This window comes from Chiloscyllium punctatum, chromosome 40, assembly GCF_047496795.1.
Source record: "Chiloscyllium punctatum isolate Juve2018m chromosome 40, sChiPun1.3, whole genome shotgun sequence".
Classification (NCBI taxonomy): Eukaryota; Metazoa; Chordata; class Chondrichthyes; order Orectolobiformes; family Hemiscylliidae; genus Chiloscyllium; species Chiloscyllium punctatum.
Window position 1 is genome coordinate 6,852,058 of NC_092778.1, and position 26,052 is coordinate 6,878,109.

At 42.6% G+C, this 26,052-nt stretch overlaps 1 protein-coding gene across 4 annotated transcripts in view; it reads right to left on the minus strand.

The window, feature by feature from the left end:
- Positions 1 to 26,052, minus strand: part of zfand2a (zinc finger, AN1-type domain 2A) — a 50,769-nt gene that overhangs the window by 19,615 nt on the left and 5,102 nt on the right. The window contains exons 2-6 of one of the 4 annotated variants that reach the window (XM_072559256.1): positions 18,581 to 18,665; positions 7,440 to 7,573; positions 4,701 to 4,795; positions 3,922 to 4,053; positions 2,263 to 2,414 (exon numbers count right to left, since the gene is read on the minus strand). In XM_072559256.1, the coding sequence (XP_072415357.1) occupies positions 2,263 to 2,414; positions 3,922 to 4,053; positions 4,701 to 4,795; positions 7,440 to 7,500 (440 nt within the window). In that variant the 5' untranslated portion in view covers positions 7,501 to 7,573; positions 18,581 to 18,665. The remainder of the gene's footprint in view (positions 1 to 2,262; positions 2,415 to 3,921; positions 4,054 to 4,700; positions 4,796 to 7,439; positions 7,574 to 18,580; positions 18,666 to 26,052) is intronic. The other 3 variants (XM_072559257.1, XM_072559255.1, XM_072559258.1) reach the window with 3 other exon arrangements.

Sequence of the window (26,052 nt, forward strand, 5' to 3'; positions counted from 1 at the left end):
AAATGTGGCATAGTTTTATATATATCACTACCATCTCTTTTAATCTCCATCCTGTTAACTTGGCTTTGCTGACTAAGACAACTTCGAGTTCAAATTCTCCCTCTCTCCCCGCCTTTGCTCAGCCAAGAAATTTCTCTTTTTCTCCTCTGTTTACTTTCTAACTCCATTTTCCTAAATTGTAATTTTCCTCAACTGCACTTGTCTGTTTCTCTGACACACTGAAGTGCTTGAGTAAGTGTTTTAAAATTTCAGCTTTACTTTTGTCCTTGGCTAAACCCAAATCTAACATCTTTGCCAATTCTAAAAGTATGGCCTTTTTCTTTCCTTCTAAATGTTCTCAGCGAATCGGAGAATCATCTTCAAAACCCAGAACAACTTTTGTAATTTTAAAAACCATTTCCCTCGTTTTTAATTTAATCAACCACAAGTCACCAAAATTAAACAAATTGTCTCACTTGTATGTTATTTAAAGATCTAGGACACTAACCTGCAAGTGTTTAAATCTGCTAGGATTTTTCATACCCCCAAACTATGCAAATCTGTCTAAACCAATTCAAATCATGGACCCAAGCCCCCAGACTGTCACAACATGGGGTAAACTCTCCTGCTGAATTTAAAACCAGCAACACAGAAAAGATTTATCCCGTGCAGCAATCTGTAAAAATTCGAGTGGCCAAGAACTATGCAAAATAAAAATTAATAACTTTATTTCTGAAAGTATAACAGAGGATAATTAGCTAACAACTATGTACAAGTCCTTACTCTAACCTATCTTTTACCTTCTCTTCTATAATACCAGTCCAATAAAATTCCCAATTAAGAGTTACAAAACAACACTCCTTATCTCAAAACCAGGTAGCTGTAGATTTTTGTCTTCTGATCTTCCTGTGTCTTTTTTCCCCTCATTAGGAATTTCTGCACCACAGATTACTGATCGAAAAGATACTTTAAACGAGTTTCTTTTTAAGCAGTACACTACATGATAGGAGATGGCAATTCTCCTCTCAAGTGTTCAATTTTCATCAGTCTTATATCCCAGACCATTGGATTGTGTCATTGGCTTTTAAGATTGTCAATATACTCAATTCAAACTTGATTGGAAATTGGTAATTTTTTCGGGGTATAATTTAAACTGATTGGCTGAATTCGAATTTGTTTTTGTCTCCAGACAACAAGCTAATCGAGTTGTTCAATCCAGTGTTACATACGTTGTTGCCTTATTGAGAACCCTTGGCGCTGTGTCTGGTAGTTCTGCTGCTTTTAACTCTCAAAGGTACATCCACATCTTTATAACAATAGTTCTGCCAGTTTCAATGCTTGTGTAAGATGTCACTGTCCATCATAAATAGTATAGCATTTGGGGTTTGTTAGTGAATTAAGTACCTCTAAATGTCTCTCTCTCTCTAAGGTAACTAGGATGCTTCTATAGTAAGGGGTTCCAATCTGTATTTCACGAATGATCAATGAGAAGACATATTAGCTGTGGAAAAAGACTGAATTAAACCATTATCTGTGGTTAGCTTGGTGCTGCAGAATTAATCGATGGGTACTCCCTTTATTGCGTACTTGGACCTTTGAAGGTCAATGTACTGATGTTTAACAGTCCTCAAATCAAACAGATACAAGGGAAAGAAAAAGCTTTTTTTAAAATTGGCAGAACCAGCTATTGACAATTTTTTTAATTTGAAAGGCATTGGAACTAAGAGACTAATTTTCAATAAGCTATCTTCTGCCAAGGAGTTGGAATTCTCATTTTAGAAACCGAATATTAGAGATTTATTTGTAATAAATTGAGATTTATTTGTAATAAATTAGCAAAAACATCTTTCTAATATATCCAATTTTAAAATATTATATATATATATATAATATATATACACACCTCCACCCCAACATATAGAGTGTCTGATATTTGTGCTACCCTATCTAGAGAAAAATCTTAAAACAATCTACAGAAATACAGAAGACAATTATCTGATTGCACCACCTAATGCAAAAGTAAGTGAGAATGAAAAAGCTGGCTCTGGAGAAACCTTAAGCATCCTCAAAGAAAAGGTATTTCTTTTGGTTACCCCGATAACACATGTGCCATCACACCAAACAACAGTTCATTTGATGAGGAAAGACACTGTATACAAATTTTGCATTATATATCTGCAAGCATTTAAATCATATTTGGGAGTACAACAAATGCCACTTCACAGTATTCCTTTTTTTCCCTTTCTCCACTATATTGGCAAAGTTTTATGTTGATTTCCTTACCCTGACTTGGAGAGATGTTGCCCATCAGCCTTGCATTCATGATCCAAAGGGTGTCTATGTTTCAAGCAGAAGTTTAAGTGACATTGGTCACATGTCACTTTGATCATCTCTTTCTGTTTGCACCCAGTCTTTGAGCATCTGTTTGTAAAAATCTGAAACACATTTGTGAGACGCATGAATTAACAGGAGGTCACAACTGTTGCTGACTACACAGCTGACCCTCAGTGCAAAACGGTAGCAATAGCTATCAACTAAAGCCAGCATGCTGAAAATAAACAATGGGACTTTTTCCTCAGCAAGATAAGGAAATCAAACCAGGGTAGAAAATGTTGATTTGGGATTTGGAGAATAAAAGAATAGAAAGGTCAGCTCTGGTATTCAAACTCAAGACTTCCCAAAGACCTAACACCACCAGAATGATTTAGCCTGAGAAGCTGGAGATTGGGAAGAAAGTTAATGCATATTTTGAACTTACTGTTTTCTCTCCTCCTTACTAACCCTCACCATTCTAAATTGTACCCAGCTTTTAGTTTATTTTGGATACCTTCACATGTATCACATCCAAGAGCAAATGACTTACACCCGTCCTACCAACATACCTTGAGAGGAAAGATACTACAAAAATTAGGGACAAATACCTGCTCTATCTTTCTGGCTGGTGAGAGGGGTCCAGATTTGGTGATGGTAGAGAGCATAAGAGTGAGTCACAGTTGGAATAGGGACATCTGCTGGTTCATCAACAGCATTTTGGAAATGTTATTGCAGTTACACTTACATCTACATAGAGGATGCACAAAATGCATTATCTGGTGTAATGTTGAGCCATACAGATACCAGTTTCGGCCACTGATAACTCACCCGAATGAGAATTATTCACACATTTGCCTCACAAGCAGCCAACTACTTTTTCTAATCAACCTGCTCAGGGACGTTATTACACACTTCTGGAGCAGGTTAGTCTTGAATCCAGACCTCCCAGTCCAGGAATAGGGACACTGCCACTGTACGATAACAAGGGCCCCCATTCTGTTGTTCATCCAGTATGCTGTTTTGGAAGGATGGAACCCTAAGAGCAAGATTATCCACAAGGTTTGGTGGATTAAAAAGGTAACAAAAACCAGCATTTAAATAACATTTCACAATATCTCAACATGTTACATTGTGAAAGATGTTACAAGTGCTTCATATTGCACCTTTTAGGTATGGTCACTATTATAATGCAGAAAATGCTGTGCCATCATTTGCTGCTGAAAAATACCACAAATATCAATGAGATTAATGACTAAATTAACTAATTTTTACACAAGTGGTTTGATATATATCCTTGGAACCTTTTAAATCCACTTTTATGGGTTGGCAAGATCTCAATTTCAGATCTCACCCAAAGGACAGCTCTTTCAACAGTGCAAAGTTCCCTCAGTACTCCACTGATGAGTCAACCCAAATTGTGTGCGGAGTGGAACTTAAGCTCTCAAACTTTTGATTAAAAGAAGAATGTTATTAACTGAGCCACAGCTGACAACTTACAGACGACTCAAGCTCACTGATGAAAAATGGCACTTTCTGCTTGGCACTGGGTAATGAGCAGTACCAAAGCACCATACTTCAGCCTGAGACAGGAAAAGGAAAGGAAACAAAGGTGGAAAAACATGGACTTACCTTGCGCTTTTTCTGGGCAGGGTCAGATTTACACTCTCTGTCAATATGTTCACCAACCCGGATGTCTGGCATTTCTCCCCTTTTGACAGGAACAGGTGTATTGCACAGCGGGCACATGGGTACCTGTATGTCCTAAAGATAATCAAGTGGACATTAAGTACAGTGAAGAAAACAGCTGCAATAGAAATCAAATCTGTGGCGATATATTGTGCTCTATCATTGATGCTGGATCAAAAAAATTCCAAATTCCCCAACTATCAGGCCAACATGAGATGACAAACATAACCAGCCCTCATTTTACAAGTGTGTGTGCAGTCATAACAATTTCCATGGAATGCAACAATGAAATCTGCACCTCAGCTGGATCTATTGTTTCATTTATGAACCACTGCTAAAGATCAATTCAAAACATGGAAACACAATACAGATAATTCCTGAACCAAATAGTATTGAAAGTGCACATAGATAGGCTCAAGTTTGGTTGTCATGTCATCCAGTCAAATAGTGACACAGACAGTCTAGTTCAAGGAAGAATTATTTGACAACATACTAGAGACCTGCTGGTACCAACACCAACACAGGTCAGGAAATAAAAAGGGAGGAAATTGAAAAAGAAATCTAGCCAAACACTATCTTGCATTTTCTGAACTTATTCCAAAGAGAACAGCCCTCATCAAGTTGGGAAATGTTAGATTTCAAATTAATTTGATGAGAGGCTGAACAGAGATTCCATTGTCACTCAAACATTCAAAGCACAGAATTAAAAATGGAAAAAAAACCTTTTTATAAGATGATGCACACTTGTGCTGTTCATAGTTGATGTGATCCTTGCAGAAGATTTGCGAACATGCATCACATTGCATGGGAAGAAAATCTGAAAGGCATAAGAGAATCCTCAGCAAGTCTAAAGTGATGACAGCAAGAAATCACTTGAGCACATAAAAGGCACTATATAAATGCAAGTTCAATAAAACACTTATATAATAAAACATCCAAAAGTGTTTCACAGAAAGGTGATCCGACAAAAATTAACAGTGAGCTAAGAGACAAAATACTAAGACAGGTAACAAAACATTAGGACAAGATTGGTTTTAAAGCATGCCTTAAAGCAAGGCAGAAAGATGAAAAGATCTACAGAGAGAATCCAGAGCTGTTAGACAGGCGAAGTTAGGTTCAGCTTTCATGGGACAAAAAGTGCTGGAAACGTAAAAGACCAATTAAAGGCTGGGCAGGTTCAGATTTTATCCTTTGTGATTTGGAAGACTGAGGGGCAATTTGACTGAAGCATAAGACAAGATTCAGATGGTCTTGACTGGGTAGATACAGAGGGATGTTTCCTCTCATGGAATAGTGGGCGGCATGGTGGCACAGTGGTTAGCACTGCTGCCTCGCAGCGCCGGAGACCCGGGTTCAATTCCTGCCTCAGGCGACTGACTGTGTGGAGTTTGCACGTTCTCCCCGTGTCTGCGTGGGTTTCCTCCGGGTGCTCCGGTTTCCTCCCACAGTCCAAAGATGTGCAGGTCAGGTGAATTCGCCATGCTAAATTGCCCGTAATGTTAGGTAAGGGGTAGATGTATCTATAGATATAGATGTAGGGGTATGGGTGGGTTACGCTTCGGTGGGGTGGTGTGGACTTGTTGGGCCGAAGGGCCTGTTTCCACACTGTACGTAATCTAATCTAATCTAAAGTTAGGAGACACTGTTTAAAAATAAGGATACACTCCCTAAACTTTTTTGCCCCCCTCACAGAGGGTCATTAGTCTTTGGAATTTTCTTCTCGAGAAGGTGATGAAAGCAGATTCATAGGGCAGAGATGAGGAGAAACTTCTTCACCCAGAGAGTGGTGGCTGTGTGGAATGCTCTGCCCCAGAGGGCAGTGGAGGCACAGTCTCTGGATTCATTTAAGAAAGATTTGGATAGAGCTCTCAAGGATAGTGGAATCAAGGGTTATGGAGATAAGGCAGGAACAGGATACTGATTAGGATTGATCAGCCATGATCATATTGAATGGCGGTGCAGGGTCGAAGGGCTGAATGGTCTACTCCTGCACATATTGTCTATTGTCTAGTCATAGTCAGAGTCATCCAGCCCTTGAACATTTTTAAGTCAGAAGTAAATAGATCTTGTTAGGCGAGGGGTTAAAAGACGATGTACGCAGAAATGTAAACTTGAGGTGAAAGTCAAATCAGACATTACTTTACTGAATGACAGAACAAGTGTGAGGACTGAACAGCCTCATCCTGCTTCTAGTTCACATGACCATAATAGAAAGAGCTGCAAGTTTGGGTAAGGTTACAGACAAAAAGGAAGGTTCAAGGCCATTGAAAAATTTAATACAAGGATATTGTAAAAGCAAAGCATTGGTAGAATCATAACCCAATGTTGATTGGTGAAAAAAGGCCAGGGTAATCAAACTTGGCGTTCATTAGAATTTTGGAGCTTTATGCAACGTAGAACACAGGAAGCCAGCCATTCAGAAGTACATGGGAATTGAGAGTCCAGATGAAACAACAGCAGAGTATCAGCACTAGATACACTGAGACAAGGATGGGCACAAGTGACGCTAGAGGGAGAAACAGGCAGTCTTTGTAATGGAGAGGATATAGGGTCAGGAGCTCAGCAAAGGTTCAAAAAAGGTAAAGTTGGAAAGGAGCTGGATCAGCATTAAACAATTACAGAAAGTATGGCCACAAACTTGTTCAGTGGAAGTGAGGTAATGCCACAAGCTGTCTTTAAAATATCATGTCCAGTTTTGGTCTTCATATTTAAGGAAATATTTTCATTGGATGTAGCATAGTGAAGGCTTACTTGATTGGACTAGGAGATGACAGAGTGAGTCAACTAGGCCTATATTGTCTAGAGTTCAACAGAAAGAGGAGCGATCTAATTGAGACTTTTAAGATTTAGAAGGAATTTCAAGGATAATTACTGAAGTTGTTTCCTGCAGTGAGTGTGTAAGGCCATAAGACATAGGAATAGATGGGAGACATTTGGCCCCACAAGCCTGTTCCACCATTCAATAGGATCATGGCAGACCTGAACAAGATCTAGAACATGAGAATCTCAGAAGGAGGGGATGATCTGGTAGAATGGAGATGAGGAAAATTTTCCTTACAAGAAGACTTGTATATCTAGGAGTTCTTCACCTCAGATAGTCATGGATGCTCAATCAACAAACATGCACGATTGAGATAAAGCAATTTTTAGTCTCTCAGAATCAAGGTAAAGGGGAGTGGATGAGAAACTGAAGAACAGCCATGATCGTACTGAATGGTGGTATAAGCTCAATTGGCCACATGATCTATGCTTGCTCTTATTTTTGACAATTAACAATGGAGATGTAAATGGGGGACAAAAAATTGGGGGTATGGAAAACTAAATATAAGGGCAGACACCTAGGAAAGCTAAATATTGACTTGAAGTTTCTAATATGGACAGCTTTCTCTCTCCTATCCTAAGAAAAAAAATGCAGCAGCGAAATGTTTGAATGATGATTAATATTTTGGTGAAATTTTCACCGTTACCCAGCCTTTTGCAAGAATTCTCTGAACAATGTTGTCCCAATTCAGGAAACTCCATTTTGAGACGTGTATCCGGTCGGTATTATTGCTCAGGTGCTGGTATGTTCAAACCTGACTTTTCTGCTCGTTACCTGCAACGGCATACATGAGTTTGATTATTTGAAGTTCTATACACAATGTACTCTGACAATTCAGTGTTGGCAGTCAGCAAGCGTTACACTGCTATAGAGACAATATACATTAATACCTTGGGATGGATATTGGGTCCATGGAGAAGTTTGTCAATAAGACTTCAAAATTGATTCAAAGGTTGAGATTCACTTCAGGTTACACTCAATGCAAATCTGGAACTGCTGGGATTTTGAAGTATTTGATTTTCACACCAGCTACCACAGGGTCATAAGACATGGGGCAGAAATAGGCTACTGACCCATCAAGTCTGTTGTTCAACCAAATCATGGCTGATCTTCCTGCCTTCTCCCCATTACTTTTGAATCCCCTACTGATTAAACATCTATCACAGCCTTGAATATGCTTCACGACTCAGCCTTAACAACTCAGCCTTAACAACTTTTAGTAAGCACTTTTAAAGAATGACGACTCAGATGGGATACACTTAGCGTCAGAGGTCTGGATGGGACAGAATTTGTAAGAAGCGCCCAGGAGAGTTTTCTAGAGCAGTATGTCAATGACGAGGGAAGGGGCCATATTGGACCTGGTGTTGGGGAATGAGCCAGGCCAGGTGGTAGAAATTGTGGTGGAGGATTTCATTGGGAACAGTGACCACAATTCTGCAAGTTTTAGAATACTCGTAGACAAGGATGAGTTGTCCTAAGGGAAGAGTACTAAACTAGGCCAAGGCCAATTATGTCAAAATTTGGCAAGAGCTGGGAAATGTGGATTGGACACAGCTATTTGAAGGGAAGTCCACATTTGATATGTGGGAAGTTTTCAAAGATAGGTTAAAGATAGTGCAGGATAGGCATGTCCCATTGAAAGCAAAGGATAGGAAAGGCAAGATTCATGAACCGTGGATGACAGGAGAAATCGTATGACTCGCCAAGAGGAAAAGGGAAGTGTACATAATGTCCAGGCAGGTAAGAACAGAACAGGCCCTGGAGGAATATCGGGAGAGTAGGACCAGTCTTAAACGAGGAATCAAGCAGGCTAAAAGGGATCATGAAATAGCTTTCGCGAGCACAATTAAGGAGAATCTCAAATACTTTTATTCTTATATAAGCAAGCAGGTAACTAGAGAAAGGATAAGGAAGGAAGGCTGCGTGTTGAATCTGAGAAAATGGGTGAGATTCTGAATGATTATTTTGCATCACTGTTCACTGAGGAGAGGAACATGATGAATGCTGAGATTAGAGATAGAAGTTTGATTACTCTGGATCACGTTGACATAAGTAGGGAAGGGGTGTTGGGTAGGCTAGAGGTTATTAAGGAGGACAGGATGGGATCTATCCCAGGTTACAGAGGGAGGCGAGAGAGGAAATAGCTGGGACCCTGACAGATACCTTTGTAGCATCCTTAAACACAGATGAGGTGCTGGAGGACTTGAGGGTTGCTCATGTTGTCCCCCTGTACAAGAGGAGTAGCAGGGATATTCCGGGGGACTACAGACCAATAAGCCTGATGTCAGTGGTAGGAAAGTTGCTGGAGAAGGTACTGAGGGATAAGATCTATTTATATTTGGAAATGAATGAGCTTCTCAGTGAGAGACAACATGGTTTTGTGTGGAGGAGATTGTGCCTTACCAACTTAATAGAATTCTTTGAGGAAGTGGCCAAGTTGATAGATGAAGGAAGGGCTGTAGATGCCACATACATTGACTTTAAGATGTTTGATAAGGTTCCCCATGGTAAACTAATGGAGAAAATGAAGTCACATGATGTGCAGGGTGTTCTAGCTAGGTGGATAAAGAACTGCTTGAGCAACAGGAGACCGTAGTAGTTGAAGGGAGTTTCTCAAAATGGAGAAAGGTGACCCGTGGTGTTCCACAAGGATCAGTGCTGGGGCCACTGTTGTTCGTGTTAAACATAAATGATCTGGAAGAGGGCACTGTTGGTATGATCAGCAAGTTTGCAGATGACATGAAGATTGGTGGAGTAGCAGAAAGCATAGAGGACTATCAAAATACAGCCGAATATAGACAGACTGGCAAGGTGGGAGGAGAAGTGACAGATGGAGTTCAATCCAGGCAAATGCGAGGTGATGCATTTTGGGAAGTCAAATTAGACAGCAAATTAAATGGAAGAGCCTTGGGAAAAGTTGATGAGCAGAGAGATCAAGGAGCTCAGGTCCATTGTACCCTGAAGGTTGCTATACAGGTGGATAGGGTGGTCAAGGCGGCATATGGTATGCTTTCCTTCATCGAATGGGGTATCAAATGTAAGAGCTGGCAGGTCATGTTAAAATTGGACAAGACATTGATTCGGCCCACATTTAGAATACTGTGTACAGTTCTGGTCGCCACATTACCAAAAGGATGTGGACGCTTTGGAGAGGGTGCAGAGAAGGTTTACGAGGATGTTGCCTGGTATGGAGGTGCTAGCTATGAAGAGAAGTTTAGTAGGTTTGTTATCAATAGAAAAAAAGGAGATTGAGGGGGGAACCTGACTGAGGTCTACAAAATCATGAAGGGTATGAACAGGGTCAATAGAGATGAGCTTTTTCCCAGGGTTAAGGATTCAATAACAAAAAGTCACGTTTTCAAGGTGAGAGATGAAAGGTTTAAGGGGGATACATGCGGCAAGTCCTTTACACAGAGGGTGCTAGGTGCCTGGAATGCGTTGCCAGCAGAGGTAGTAGAGGCAGGTACGGTAGATTCATTTAAGATGCATCTGGACAGATGCATGAGTAGGTGGGGAGCAGAGGGATACAGAAACTTAGGAATTGGGTGACAGGTTTAGACAGTGGATTTGGATTGGATCAGGTTTGGAGGGCCAAAGGGCCTGCTCCTGGGCTGTAAATTTTCTTTGTTCTTTGAGGCTGGTACAATAGAGAAGAGGAGCACATTAAATAGTCAAGGCAGGCAAGAGCAAAGCAGAGAACAAGGTAAGACTGATCAATTAAACTCCATTTATTTAAATGGAAGAGGCCTGACAGGTAATGCAGATGAACTCAAGGCATGGTTGAGAATGTGCGATTGGGATTTCATAGCTATTGTAGAAATGGGGCTCAGGGAGGGGCAGGACTGACAGCATAATGTGCCAGCTTGTAAATGCTATAGGAAGGGAGACAAGAGAGGAGGGGGAATGGCATTCTTGGTTCAGGATAACATTACAGCTGTACTTAGATATACATGGGAAAACATCTAGTGAAGTTACATGGGTGGAACTGAGAAGCAGGAAAGGGCTGAGAAGCAAATATGTAAAAAGATCCCAGATATCTGTAAGAATAATAGAGCTGTAATGGTAGGGGATTTTAACTTGCCAAATGCAGACTGGGACTGCCATAGTGTTAAGGGCTTGGATGGAGAGGAATTAGGTAAGGGGTAAATGTAGGGGTCTGGGTGGGTTACACTTCGGCGGGTCGGTGTGGACTTGTTGGGCCGAAGGCCTGTTTCCACACTGTAATGTAATCTAATCTAATTTGTGATGTGTGTACAAGAAAACTTTCTTATTCAGTACGTGGATGTACCTACTAGAGGTGGAGCAAAACTTAACCTTTTCTTGGAAATAAAGCAGGGCAAATGACTAAGGTGTCAGTTGGGGAGCACTTTGGCGCCAGTGATCTTAAGTCTAGTTTCAAAATAGTTATGGAAAAGGATATATCTGATCTAAAAATTCAAGTTCTAAATTGGAGTAAGGCCAATTTTGATGGTATTAGGCAAGAACTTTCAAAAGTTGATTGGGAGAGGCTTTTGCAGGTAAAGGGACAGTTGGAAAGTGAGAGGCCTTTAAAAATGAGATAATCAGAGTTCAGAGACTGTGTTCTTATTAGTGTGAAGGATAAGTCTGGTAGCTGCAGGGAATGCTGGATGACAAGAGAGATTGAGGCTCTGGTCAAGAAAAAGGAGGAGGCTTATGTCAGGTATAGACAGCTGGGATGAAGTGAATCCCTCGAGGAATATAAGGGTAGTGGGAGTCTACTGCAGAAGGAAACCAGGAGTGCAGAAAGCATACACGAGATAGCTTTGGCAAATAGGGTTAAGGAAAATCCAAACATATTCTACAAATACACTAAGGGAAAGAGTACCTAGGGTAAGTACAGGGCCATTCTTGAGTGGAACAAGAGTTGGGTGAGATACTAAATGCGTATTTTTATCATCAGTATGTACTGTGGAGGACGACATTGGAGCTAGAGAACTTGGGGAAATAATGATATCTTGACAAAGTGTCCACTTAAAATAGGTGGTGGTGCTGGATGTCTTAAAATGCATAAAGGTGGAAAAATCCCCAGGATGTGATCAGGTGCATCCCAGAACTTTGTGCGAAGCTAGGGAAGAGATTGCTGGAAGGTTGGCTAAGGCCGTGCCATGATGTAAAAAAGGTGATAAGGAAAAGCAAGGGAACTATAGACCAGTGAGGCTGTCAGTGGTGGGTAAGTTATTGGCGAGAATTCTGACTGGCAGAATTTACATGCATTTGGAAAGGCAAGGACTGATTAGGGAATGTCAACGTGACTTTGTGCATGGAAAATCATGTCTCACTAACTTGACTGAGTTTTTTTGAAGAAGTGACAACGATTGATGAAGGCAGAGCGGTAGGCATTGTCTGTATGGACTTCAGCAAGGCATTTGACAAGATTCTGCATAGTAGACTAGTTAGCAAGATTAGATCACGTGGAATCTCGGGGGAGCTAGCCAACTGAACACAAAATTGGCCTGAAGATAGGAGACAGAAGCTGGTCGTAGAGGGTTGTTTTTCAGACTGGAGGTCTGTGACCACACCTTTCGTCATTGTATAAATTATTTGAATGTGAATATAGAAAGTATAGTAAGTTTGCAAATGACACCAAAATTAAGATATTGTGAACAGTCAAGGAGGTTATCTGACAGTACAACAGGACCTTGATCAGATGGGCCAATGGACCAAGAAGTGACAGATGGGGGTTCATTTAGCTAGATTTAAGGTAGAGCATGTTGGTAAGGCAAATCAGGGCACAACTGATATAGTTGATGGTAGAGTCCTGAGGAGTGCTGCCGAACAAAGGGACATCGGGATGGAGGTGCACATTTTCCTTGGAAGTGGACTCACCGATAGACAGTGGTCAAGCAGTCATTTGGCATGCTTGCCTTTATTGATCAGACATTGATCAGACAACTGGTTACTGGAGTTGGGAAGTTATGTTGAATCTGTAGAATATTGCATTCAATTCTGGTCTTCTTGTTATAGAAAAGGTGCTGGTAAACTTGAAAAGGTTCAGAAAAGATTTACAAGGATGCTGCCATGATTGGAAGATTTAAGCTGTTGTGAGAGGCTGAATAATCTGGGACCTAGCTCCCTGGATCATCAGAGACTGAGGTATGACCTTAGAGATGTTTATAAAATTATGAGGGGCATGGATAGGATAAATAGCCAATACTTTTCCCCAGGGTAGGGGAGTTCAAAACTAGAGGGTACAGGCTTGAAGGCGAAAAGGGAAAGATTTAAAAGAGATTTAAGGGGCAACTTTTTAATGCAGAGGGTGGTGTGTGTATGGAATGAACTATTGGGGAAGTGGTGGTGGTGGACACAATTGCAACATTTTATTTAAAATGCTCCAGGATGGGTATATGAATAGGAAGGGTTTAGAGGGATATGGGCCAAATGCTAGTAAAAGGGAGTAGATCAGTTTAGGATATGGAGGAGTTGGACCAAAGGGTCTGTTTCCATGCTGTCTCACTATGACTATGACTCTAAATTAGTTAAACATGATTTCCCTTTGGCAAAATGATGCTGGCTCTGGCTAATTACTTCAAACTTATCCAACTACACTGTTATAACATCTTAAATAATAGCTTTTAACATTTTCCCTGTGACAGCTGTTAAGCTAACTTGCTTGTTTTCTGCCTCCCTCCCTTTTTGAATAGCAATTTTATTTATTGTCACTTGAATCTTATTACAATATACAGCAAAGTGTTATGCAGTGTTGCCACTGTCTGGCGCCATCTTACAACACAAAAACTAAACAAAACAGAATATAAAGGCAGAAAAATGAAAAAAAATACAGTAAATGTCCAACTCGACAGTACTTAGAGTTAAATGCTCCATCTTGGGCAACGGGCCTTATTTTCCACATTAATTTCTTCTTCTGGTGCCTTTTACCCCACTCATCATAAATTCCCAAATATGGGTCATTGTTCCCACTATTTAATTTAAAACCCATTCTATTTCCCTAGTTATGCAGTTTGCCAGAACACCAGTGCCAGCACACTTCAAATGTAGACCACCCAACACTACAGATCCAACTTTCATAATTACTGCATTCTTCCACTGCAAGAGGATCTGTCGTGTTCCTTTCCACTTCATGTCTACTGCAGGGTCATTGCTTACAACTACCTAGCCGGTACCAGTTATTTGTCCTCTTCCAATACTCAGGGAGTATTTACTAAAACTGTCTGCAGGAAGCATGATCTACTGGTCCACAATGGGCATCACTGCACTAGAGTTGCTCAGTACTCAAACATCTCACCAATCCACTGGGAATTTGTCAAAAAAATTTTTTCCTGACATACAAGCTTACTGCAGGATCCAGTAGCAATCCCCAAGAGCAAAATACATCAATTTGACGAATTTCATTATACTTGTTTTAATTAAGATAAGAATTTATTCATTTTACAACAATCATGGTAATATTAAAAAGGAGAAGCTAAAGGAGAGTTAGGATTATAGTTTCAAACATCGACAATTCAGTGAATAGTCTTTGATTTGTTTTAATATAATGGACAATTTTCTCTCCAAACTATATCAGGTACCATATATATTAAAAGGGCTAACAGTAGGATTAATATCCATATAGAATTTCAGGAGAATTCAGATAACTGGAGGGCACAATTACTGGATTGTGAAGTCTTCAGATTTGAAACACTGACGGTTTCTTCTTCCAAAGAGGCTGCAGCATCCAAGTTTGACTAACATTTTCTGTTTTTATTACAACAAAATTACTTCCATGTTGACTGGTTCTTACAGTACCAGCCAGGTTTAAGCAAACACACTTTCAAATGTGTTGAAGGAAGAATTGATCAGGAGGCAATGTTCCTCTGTGGGGCAGGATATATCACAACATGTGAGAATGACCATTTCTGAACCCAAAGAAATTCCCACTCAAATGGTTTCTACAGCTTATTTTCAGCTTTGAACAGATATGGAGTAACCATCTGAGAAAAGATCAAATATTGCCATGAACCAAGTTGATTGAATAAGATAAACATAGCCTCCTTTGACGCTAATACTATTTCATTAACGGTCACTATACATTGTGCAGCACTTGCTATAAATTTAAACTAATTTAAATTATTTCCAATGGTTGAAGTGAATCAAGCCATATAGCCACAAAGTTTTGATGGGAGAAAGTGAGGACGACCGATGCTGGAGATCAGATTCGAAGACTGTGGTGCTGGAGCAGGAGCAGGAGAATCAACATTTCAAGCATAGGTCTGATGAAGGGCTTATACTCGAAATGTTGATTTTCCTGCTCCTTAGATGCTGCCCGATCGGCTGTGCTTTTCCAGCACCACACACTTCTACAAAGAATTTAGATCCAAATAATACATCAGCTGCCAGCCTGTCAGTTGACTCACAGGAACGTGAGTTAGAAGGAACATGAAGAAAAACAAACTAGTGCTCCCATTCTCGACTGCTACTGTAAAAGCCATGGCCAAGACTCAGACTTGGTTGATATATACTTGCCAAGATCAATATTGACAGTTTTCCATCTAATGTGAACAGAGAGAGCTTGGAAGGGGCACCAGAAGGTGAACCAGATCCACAGTATTATACTCATCAGGTTTTGAAGGCAAATTTAGTTTTAACATTTACTTTACTTGCCAGGAAAATCAATTTAAATTTTATTTGACCGAGCCAATGAAAACTAAACTTTCAACTTAAAACATGTTTACAGAAATTCTGAGGAGAAACACTGGTGTAGCATGTGCTGAAAACACCAATGGGAATAAAAACATGTTTACTGGAAATAACTGCTGAAATCAATGTAGCTACAAAAGGTGATGCTAAACTGGATTAGAAGTATGGATATATTTAGTAATAAATATTTTTGTTTCTACTTGTTAGCTTACACCACTGCCAAATGTCATAATAACCCCAAACCGCTCTTACTGGAGTGATATGGAGAAGTTATTCAACAAAAACAGCTGTATTGTTTTCATATTGGCCTTAAGTTCCTTCCCAAGAGAGATTCTCATTTCAGATGTTGACATGTTATACTATCCAGCCCTTGGTTCTGAGATTTTCCTTTATCAGTGATTTTCTTCATCAAGTCATTTGCAACATTCGATGTTTACATTTAACATGAGGCACCAAAGAGAAAGGGGGCAGGAGTGTTGTGGCTCTGTTTACACTCCAACCTATGCCACAAAACTATCAAATAGGATGCTGTACAGGATGTTAGTGGGTCCTCAACTGGAGTACTGTGTTTAGTTTTGGTCACTTTGCTATAGGAAGATTGTTATTTAACTGGAAAAGTGTGCAGAAGAAATTTCCAAGGTCTGAATTATTGGGAGAGGTTGGGCAAGCTGGGACTTTTTTCTTTAGAACATAGGAGACTGGGGGGGTTACAGAAGTGCGTAAGATCATGAGAAGCATGGATAGGATGAATGCACTTTGTCTTTTTCCGAGGGTTGGGAATCAATGACCAGAGCGCATCAGTTTTAGCCTAGAGAGGAAAGAATAAAAGGGAACCTGAGGGGCGACATTCTTCTTTACACAGAAGGTGGCACCCATATGGAATGAGCTGCCAGTGGAAGTGGTTGACATTAATAACATTTAAAAGACATTTGAACAAATACATGGATAGAAAAGATTCAGAAGAATATGGGCCAAGTGCAGGGAAATGGGTTAGCGTGGATGGACATTTGGTCAGCATGAACCAGTTTGGACCAAAGGGCCTGTCTCTGAGCTGTAGGACACTCTGACTCTATGGTTCAGCTATAGCCTCAGAGCCGATACTGGAAAATATAGAGGACAACCAGGGACTGCAAAGGGATAAAGTATGACTGTACAACATTTTGGGTCACAAAACCAAGCAATTGCTCAATGTATTTACAACAGTTTGAATTTTCTTTAGTATAACAAAAGTCCTTAAGAGTTTTAGAAAACAACAATTTGACACAGTCACAGTGTTTACAGGTAAAAGAGGTAGGATTTAAGAAGCATCTTAAAGGGAGCAGGGATGGTTTAGGGAGGAGGATGAAGAGTTTATAGCCAAGGCTGCCAAAGGCAGGGCTGTCAATAGTGGAACAACTAAAACTGGATGTACAAGACACCAGAATGAGATCTGTGCAATGCCTCAAGAGTTGTAGAGATGAAGAGGGTTCAAGAGATAGAGAAAAATGTCACCGGTTTGATCAGTTTGAGCACACGATTTTGCAGCTTGAGACAACAGTACATTTGCAAAACAGAGTTACTTAGATAGCACTTTTTTTTTAAGTGATCACTCACAGGTTACATGCAGTCAGAGGGGGAATGGCTGACCAGTCAATGCAGGCAGCTAGTGAGGAAAGCCATTTGACAGAGTTTGTTAGAAAATAGTAAGTGGCAAGCTGCAAAATCCCTTTGTCTAATCCCTTTGATATTTTCTAACATCATACTCTTTACAACAGACTTCCACCATTTTTCCAACAACTGATGTTAGGTTAAAAACATCCAAATCCCTGTGTTTTTTTTAAAAAATGCGATGGGGTTACATTTGTCACTCCCCAATCTGCCAGGATTGTTCCAGAATCTGTAGAATTTTTGGGAGATAACTACCAATGCATCTATTGCCAAAGCCACCTCCTTTAGTATTGTGATGTAGATTGTCAGGCCTATTAAGAGGACTCTCCCTCTTTATGGTCATTTAAGCAGGCATTGGACAAGCATATGCAGGTTATTGGGCTAGTGTAGGTTAGGTAGGCTTCGGTCGGCGCAACATCGAGGGCCGAAGGGCCTGTACTGCGCTGTATTTTTCTATGTTCTATGTTCTATTACAATAATAAAGAAAATTAGAGAAAATCACTTGCAGTGGCAGCCAATACACTGGTGAAGATAGAGTTATGAGAGAAAGATCCAAGTTTATGGCTAGGGCAAGGTAACTAGAGTTTGGACTGGTGAGCATGAAAGTCAGGGAAGTGGCAGAGGCCGCTGGGCGAATGGGATTTTTATTACTGAGACCAATGAACATGCTTGCTTGAAGGTGAGAGGAGAGATGACAGTGATCAGAGGGTTAAGGCAACAATATGCAGTACAGAAAATAAACGGCATTATTTTTGAAAAGTTTACTTTGAAATAGTGAGGAATTTTAGTAGATAATAGCAAGAAACAGTTAACGTTTTGAGTCCAGTGATCCTTTGTTCGAACTGAAAATAACTGGGTACAGGTACTATTTATGCTGACGGACATAGGGAATGAGAGAATGGATAGAATACATAAAAACAGTGTCAGAGAGAGAGAGAATAGAGACAGGCAAATAGAGCAATTAACAGCCATCTCTTTGCTTACATATCCCTTTTATGGTCTCTTGCTGGACACAGTCTCCAATACTCTATTCACTCCTCAACCCATCATCACCATAAGTACCAATATCACCCTCTCCCAACTATTTTCAGTTCTGACAGAAGCCACTGGACTTGAACCATTAACTTTTTTCTCTACATATGCTGCCAGACCTGATTTTTCTCCAGCACTTTTGGCTTTTGCTTCAGATTTCTAGCATCCGCAGTGCCTTGTTTTTATTGACAGGTACAGGCTTGCAGGAAGACTTCACTGAAGTAACGATGTTCCAACTCCTCAGCCAGGTTAGAAGCTTATTAGCCAAACAGCAATTATACTCATGCAACAGGTTGTTTATCCTGAATGTTTTAGCAACAAACTAAAATTAATAGCTCTCATGAAGGCAAGGTTAGTCTTGAACTGCAGTTGCCAATGCAGCAACTGTTTCATACAATGGAAGTGACAAATTTTCTCAATTTTACAAGTGAACACTTCAGCACTTACTGAGACAGCAAATGTCTGTACTTCACACTTTGTGGTGGATCCAGCACTTCAGCAAGGATTATAGCTTATCAAATCATGACAAGTCCTACAGTGACAGGGAGAGGCTCACATGTAAACTTGAAATGCTACACCACCACTGTATTATGAATTCGCACAGGTACAACTACAATCATATCAACTTTATACCAATCGGAGGTAAATGAAGCAGCATTTTCAGTAGCTGAGACCAAATTTAAGGTGCGACTTTAAAAAAAAATTATTGGGAGTGTCTCGTTCAGACGGTAACATGGAGTAGTCATCGCCAGGGCTGCCAGTTGACAGTAATCTTTATTAAAGGTTTAATGGTCAGTCTGTCCAGGCAAGCCAATGTTATTACCCTGTACAAATTGGCCCGAACCTCTGGTGTAGGTACACAGTGGTCCTATGGTAGGATGGTGCATGGTCAAACTTGGACACAGTATGTTTATTGAATGATCACAAGACAAAGTCTGATTTCACAGTACTAACAACCTTGAAATCTATTAAAGACAGATTCATTAGCTTCCTCCCTGCAGTTACAGGTTTAGCCCTTACTCTGTCAAACTTACAATGCCTCATTGGGACTTTCCAACAAAAGTAATTGAATATTTTTCCTTTTCCTTTTTCAAAACATAAAATTGGCACAAAACAGAAGAGGCATTTGTATCACGAATGGAGCTTCATGCCAAAGATCATGACTGTGATAAAATACTTTCCCCTTGTCTGAACAAATGCAATGCCAACAACACTTTCATTTCTCAACTCATTCCATTCAGGACAAACCAGCCCACTTGATAGGCCTAGTAGGGTCATCTGCCATCTTGAACTTCCACTCATTCCACCCACCCAGTACACTAGGGCTGCAGGTTGGACAAGCTAAAAGTTTCAATGGCACCTTTTAAACCAGAGGCCTCTACTGCCTCATGAACAGGGACACCAGATCTATGGCAACACTGCCACCAAGTCACACATCATCTCAATTTAAACTGTTTCACTTTTCCTTTATTCAAGTCTAGAGCTCTCCCATGGTCAGCACTGTGGAGTAAACCTTCACACTGACTGGAGTGGATGAAAAGGCAACTTATTATCACCTTAAGTGTTATTAGAGATGCTCACAACCCATGAATAAATAAATAGTTGCAGTATTAGCCATAAAACCATTGCCAGGAAGAGGAAGCACCCACTTTTTGCACAGATTCTCCCCTTGTCCAATAGAATGATCAGTAACTGCACTGAACAACCAAGTGTGAGAGACTCACTAATATCTACCATTATAGTGCACACACATACACTGGGAGAAAAATCACTAGGGGATCAATGACCCTCTCTGGGGAATCATCAAAGGTCAACTGTGAAGGGACAGTTTTTCTATCTCCATGAGTAGCTCAAGTTTCTCCACCACAACTGTGCCACACAAAAACAGAAAGATCCTCTGTTTCATCCTTCAGCTACACTCAACTGGAACAGTAGTAGGGCTCCTTTCGTTAACCTCAATTCCTGGAGATTAGAAAGGAAAAATTGGAAAGGGTTCCTGCTCTTGAATCACAAGCCAGTTATCCCTGTTACTGAAGCAAATTATTGACGAGTACATCCAGAGCCACAGTAACTTACCCAATAAAGAGCACACATCTGAGGAGAGATGTTGTGATATTTAGTTATAGATCCCAGGTTTTGATGTTGCTTGCGGCAACAGAGTTACGATTAACTTAATGTCCTTGGGTTAGAGAAGGAAAGATTGCACTGTCAGAACAGGTCAGAATTAGTGGTTATGTTTCGCATTCTCAAACATCTTACCAACAGTCATTGTCTGCAAAACATACATTTGCTTACGAAGTCAATAATGAAGTAAACGCCCCAACATGGAGAAGTCATAATGCTAGTATCACAAGGTATGAAAGCTCAAGTCCCTCTTTATACAGCAGAGAAATTTTAAAAATGTCATTACTAACTACCTAATTTGCAGTGACAGACCAAAACAATCACCAAAGTTTAAGAAGGATAATAAACTATGCATCGGTCTACAAGAAATTTGCTCTCAGACCAGTTATCATTCTATGTGGACTGAGCTCACGTGACATGTATATTTATTACACTAATATATCCAAAGGTAGTTAGGGGTGAGTCATTCTCACCCAAAGTGCAAGTACCTGAACCAGAAGGGCACCAATATCCTGGGGGGTAGGTTTGCTAGCACTCTTCGGGGGGGTTTAAACTAATTTGGCAGGGGGATGGGATCCGGACTTGTAGTCCAGCAAGTAAGCTAGCTGTGTGTCAGGATGTCCAAGACTGTAGGGAGGCTGTGGAGAAGGTAGCACTGACAGGGACTACTTACAGACACAGAGATGGGCTCAAGTGCGTATACTTCAATGCAAGGAGTATCAGAAATAAGGTGGGTGAACTTAAGGCATGGATCGGTACCTGGGACTACGATGTTGTAGCCATCACGGAAACATGGATAGATGAGGGACAGGAATGGCTGTTGGAGGTTCCTGGGTACAGATGTTTCAGTAAGATTAGGGAGGGTGGTAAAAAAGGAGGGGGGGTGGCATTGCTAATTAGAAATGGTATAACGGCTGCAGAAAGGAAGTTTGAGGGAGATCTGCCTCTGGAGGTAGTATGGGCTGAAGTCAGAAATAGGAAAGGTGCAGTCACCTTGTTGGGTGTTTATTATAGGCCCCCCAATAGCAGCAGAGATGTGGAGAAACAGATTGGGAAACAGATTTTGGAAAGGTGCAGAAGCCACAGGGTCGTAGTCATGGGCGACTTCAACTTCCCAAATATTGATTGGAAGCTCTTTAGATCAAGTAGATTGGATGGGGCGGTGTTTGTGCAGTGTGTCCAGGAAGCTTTTCTAACGCAGTATGTAGATTGTCCAACCAGAGGGGAGGCCATATTGGATTTGGTACTCGGTAACGAACCGGGACAAGTGGTGGGCTTGTTAGTGGGTGAACATTTTGGTGATGGCGACCACAATTCTGTGACTTTCACCTTGGTTATGGAGAGAGATAGGTGCACACAACAAGGAAGTTTTTACAATTGGGGGAAGGGAAATTACGATGCTGTAAGACAGGATTTGAGGAGCATACGTTGGGAGCATAGGCTGTCAGGGAAGGATGTGGTGGAAATGTGGGACTTTTTCAAGGAGCAGATACGACGTGTCCTTGATATGTATGTACCGATCAGGCAGGAAAGAAATGGTCGTGTGAGGGAGCCTTGGTTGACGAGGGAGGTTGAATGTCTAGTAAAGAGGAAGAAGGAGGCTTACATAAGGTTGAGGAAACAAGGTTCAGACAGAGCAGTGGAGGGATACAGGATAGCCAGAAGGGACCTGAAGAAAGGGATTAGGAGAGCTAAGAGAGGGCATGAAAAATCCCTGGCGGATAGGATCAAGGATAACCCCAAGGCATTCTATGCGTATGTGAGAAACCTGAGAATGACGAGAACGAGGGTAGGTCTGATCAAGGACAGTGGTGGGAGACTGTGTATTGAGTCGGAAGAGATAGGAGAGGTCTTGAACAAGTACTTCTCTTCAGTATTTACGAACGAGAGGGACTGTATTGTTGAAGAGGAGAGTGTGAAACGGACTGATAAGCTAGAAGAGATATCTGTTAGGAAGGAAGATGTGTTGGACATTTTGAACAACTTGAGGATAGACAAGTCCCCCGGGCCTGACGGGATATATCCTAGGATTATGTGGGAAGCAAGAGAGGAAATTGCAGTACCGTTGGCAATGATCTTCTCGTCTTCACTGGCAACGGGGGTGGTACCAGGGGACTGGAGAGTAGCGAATGTTGTGCCCCTGTTCAAAAAAGGGAATAGGGATAACCCCGGGAATTACAGGCCAGTTAGTCTTACTTCTGTGGTAGGCAAAGTAATGGAAAGGGTACTGAGGGATAGGATTTACGAGTATCTGGAACGGCACTGCTTGATTAGGGACAGCCAGCACGGATTTGTGAAGGGTAGGTCTTGCCTTACAAGTCTTATTGAATTCTTCGAGGAGGTGACCAAGCATGTGGATGAGGGTAGAGCAGTGGATGTAGTGTACATGGATTTTAGTAAGGCATTTGATAAGGTTCCCCATGGTAGGCTTATGCGGAAAGTCAGGAGGCATGGGATAGAGGGAAATTTGGCCAATTGGATAGAAAACTGGCTAACCGGTCGAAGTCAGAGAGTGGTAGTAGATGGTAAATATTCAGCATGGAGTCCAGTTACAAGTGGAGTTCCGCAGGGATCAGTTCTGGGTCCTCTGCTGTTTGTAATTTTTATTAATGACTTAGATGAGGGAGTCGAAGGGTGGGTCAGTAAATTTGCAGATGATACAAAGATAGGTGGAGTTGTGGACAGTGAGGAGGGCTGTTGTCGGCTGCAGAGGGACTTAGATATGATGCAGAGCTGGGCTGAGGAGTGGCAGATGGAGTTCAACCCTGCCAAGTGTGAAGTTGTCCATTTTGGAAGAACAAATAAGAATGCGGAATACAGGGTTAATGGTAGGGTTCTTGGTCAGGTGGAGGAACAGAGGGATCTTGGGGTCTATGTACATAGATCTTTGAAGGTTGCCACTCAGGTGGATAGAGTTTGTAAGAAGGCCTATGGAGTATTATCGTTCATTAGCAGAGGGATTGAATTCAAGAGTCATGAGGTGATGTTGCAGCTGTACAGGACTTTGGTTAGGCCACATTTGGAGTACTGTGTGCAGTTCTGGTCGCCTCACTTTAGGAAAGATGTGGAAGCTTTGGAGAGGGTGCAGAGAAGATTTACCAGGATGTTGCCTGGAATGGAGAGTAGGTCGTACGAGGATAGGTTGAGAGTTCTCGGCCTTTTCTCGTTGGAACGGCGAAGGATGAGGGGTGACTTGATAGAGGTTTATAAGATGATCAGAGGAATAGATAGAGTAGACAGTCAGAAACTTTTTCCCCGGGTACAACAGAGTGTTACAAGGGGACATAAATTTAAGGTGAAGGGTGGAAGGTATAGGGGAGATGTCAGGGGTGGGTTCTTCACCCAGAGAGTGGTGGGGGCATGGAATGCGCTGCCCGTGGGAGTGGTAGAGTCAGATTCATTGGCGACCTTTAAGCGGCATTTGGATAGGTACATGGATGGGTGCTTAATCTAGGATAGAAGTTCGGCACAACATCGTGGGCCGAAGGGCCTGTTCTGTGCTGTATTGTTCTATGTTCTATGTTCTATGTTCTATGTTACACAATCTCTACTAAGTCTTAAAGTGCAGCTTTCAGGTCACATTTGTACAAATCAATTCTCACTCAAGCTTTCAACTTATCAGTGATGCTACAACAGCATTGCATTCAAAATGTAACACTTGAAACCAATACTATTGAGGATTCCTTAAGTCACATTTTTGAATTACTTGCAAGAAGCAAAAAAATGACAAAACATCAATCACCTATTTGAACACACGAGCCTGAGTTACTGACAGCCTCCAGCCTCCTAACCATCTGTATTCCCTGATGAACCAATTTTATTAAATAATTGACGATACAAAACAAGATGCCAAGCACATCTGCAGAAGTAAAACTGAGATCCATCCAAAATGCTTTCCATCACCTGGATGGAGTTACAATACTGTCATTTGCAGAATTTTTGGTTTGTATTGACAGAAGGAGAACATGACAAGTGGCAGCACGGTGGCTCAGTGGTGAATACTGCTGCCTCACAGCACCAGGTACCCAGTTCGATTCCAGCCTCAGGCAATTTCACATTTCCCCTCCCCCCTCCCCCCCTCCTCCTCCCCCCCTCTCCTCCCCCACTCCCCTCCCTCCCCCCCCCCTCTCCCCTCCCCCCCCCCTCCCCCTCCCCCCCTCTCCTCCCCCTCTCCCCTCCCCCCCCCTCCCCCTCCCCCTCCCTCCCCCCTCTCTCCCTCTCCCCCTCCCCCCCCCCTCTCCCCCCTCCCCCTCCCTCCCCCCTCTCTCCCTCTCCCCCTCCCCCCCCCTCTCCCCCCTCCCCCTCCCTCCCCCCTCTCTCCCTCTCCCCCTCCCTCCCCCCTCTCTCCCTCTCCCCCTCCCCCCCCTCTCCCCCCTCCCCCTCGCTCCCCTCACCCCCCTCCCCTCGCTCCCCTCACCCCCCTCCCCCTCGCTCCCCTCACCCCCCTCCCCCCCCTCACCCCCCTCCCCCTCGCTCCCCTCACCCCCCTCCCCCTCGCTCCCCTCACCCCCCTCCCCCTCGCTCCCCTCACCCCCCTCCCCCTCGCTCCCCTCACCCCCCTCCCCCTCGCTCCCCTCACCCCCCTCCCCCTCGCTCCCCTCACCCCCCTCCCCCTCGCTCCCCTCACCCCCCTCCCCCTCGCTCCCCTCACCCCCCTCCCCCTCGCTCCCCTCACCCCCCTCCCCCTCGCTCCCCTCACCCCCCTCCCCCTCGCTCCCCTCACCCCCCTCCCCCTCGCTCCCCTCACCCCCCTCCCCCCTCGCTCCCCTCACCCTTTCTCCCCCCGGAATTTCACCCCAACACTCCCGCCCCCAGATTTTCCTACCGCCTACTTGATCTCTCTCTGGGCTTTCTCCCCTTCTCTCTCTCTCTGGGTTTTCTTCCCATACCCCCTCTCTCTCTCTCTCTGGGTTTTCTCCCCTTCTCTCTCTCTCTCTCTGGGTTTTCTTTTCCCCCCCCCCCCTCTCTCTGGGTTTTCTTCCACCCCCCCCCTCTCTCTCTGGGTTTTCTCCCCTTCTCTCTCACTCTCTCTGCGTTTTCTCTGCGTTTTCTCCCCTTCTCTCTCTCTCTCTCTGCGTTTTCTCCCCTTCTCTCTCTCTCTCTCTCTCTCTCTGCGTTTTCTCCCCTTCTCTCTCTCTCTCTCTCTCTGCGTTTTCTCCCCTTCTCTCTCTCTCTCTCTGCGTTTTCTCCCCTTCTCTCTCTCTCTCTCTCTCTCTCTGCGTTTTCTCCCCTTCTCTCTCTCTCTCTCTGCGTTTTCTCCCCTTCTCTCTCTCACTCTCTCTGCATTTTCTCCCCTTCTCTCTCTCTCTCTCACTGCGTTTTCTCCCCTTCTCTCTCTCTCTCTCTCTCTCTGCGTTTTCTCCCCTTCTCTCTCTCTCTCTCTCTCTCTCTGCGTTTTCTCCCCTTCTCTCTCTCTCTCTCTCTCTGCGTTTTCTCCCCTTCTCTCTCTCTCTCTCTCTCTCTGCGTTTTCTCCCCTTCTCTCTCTCTCTCTCTCTCTCTCTCTGCGTTTTCTCCCCCTCTCTCTCTCTCTCTCTCTGCGTTTTCTCCCCTTCTCTCTCTCTCTCTCTCTCTCTGCGTTTTCTCCCCTTCTCTCTCTCTCTCTCTCTCTCTCTGCGTTTTCTCCCCTTCTCTCTCTCTCTCTCTCTCTCTGCGTTTTCTCCCCTTCTCTCTCTCTCTCTCTCTCTCTCTCTGCGTTTTCTCCCCTTCTCTCTCTCTCTCTGCGTTTTCTCCCCTTCTCTCTCTCTCTCTCTCTCTCTGCGTTTTCTCCCCTTCTCTCTCTCTCTCTCTCTCTCTC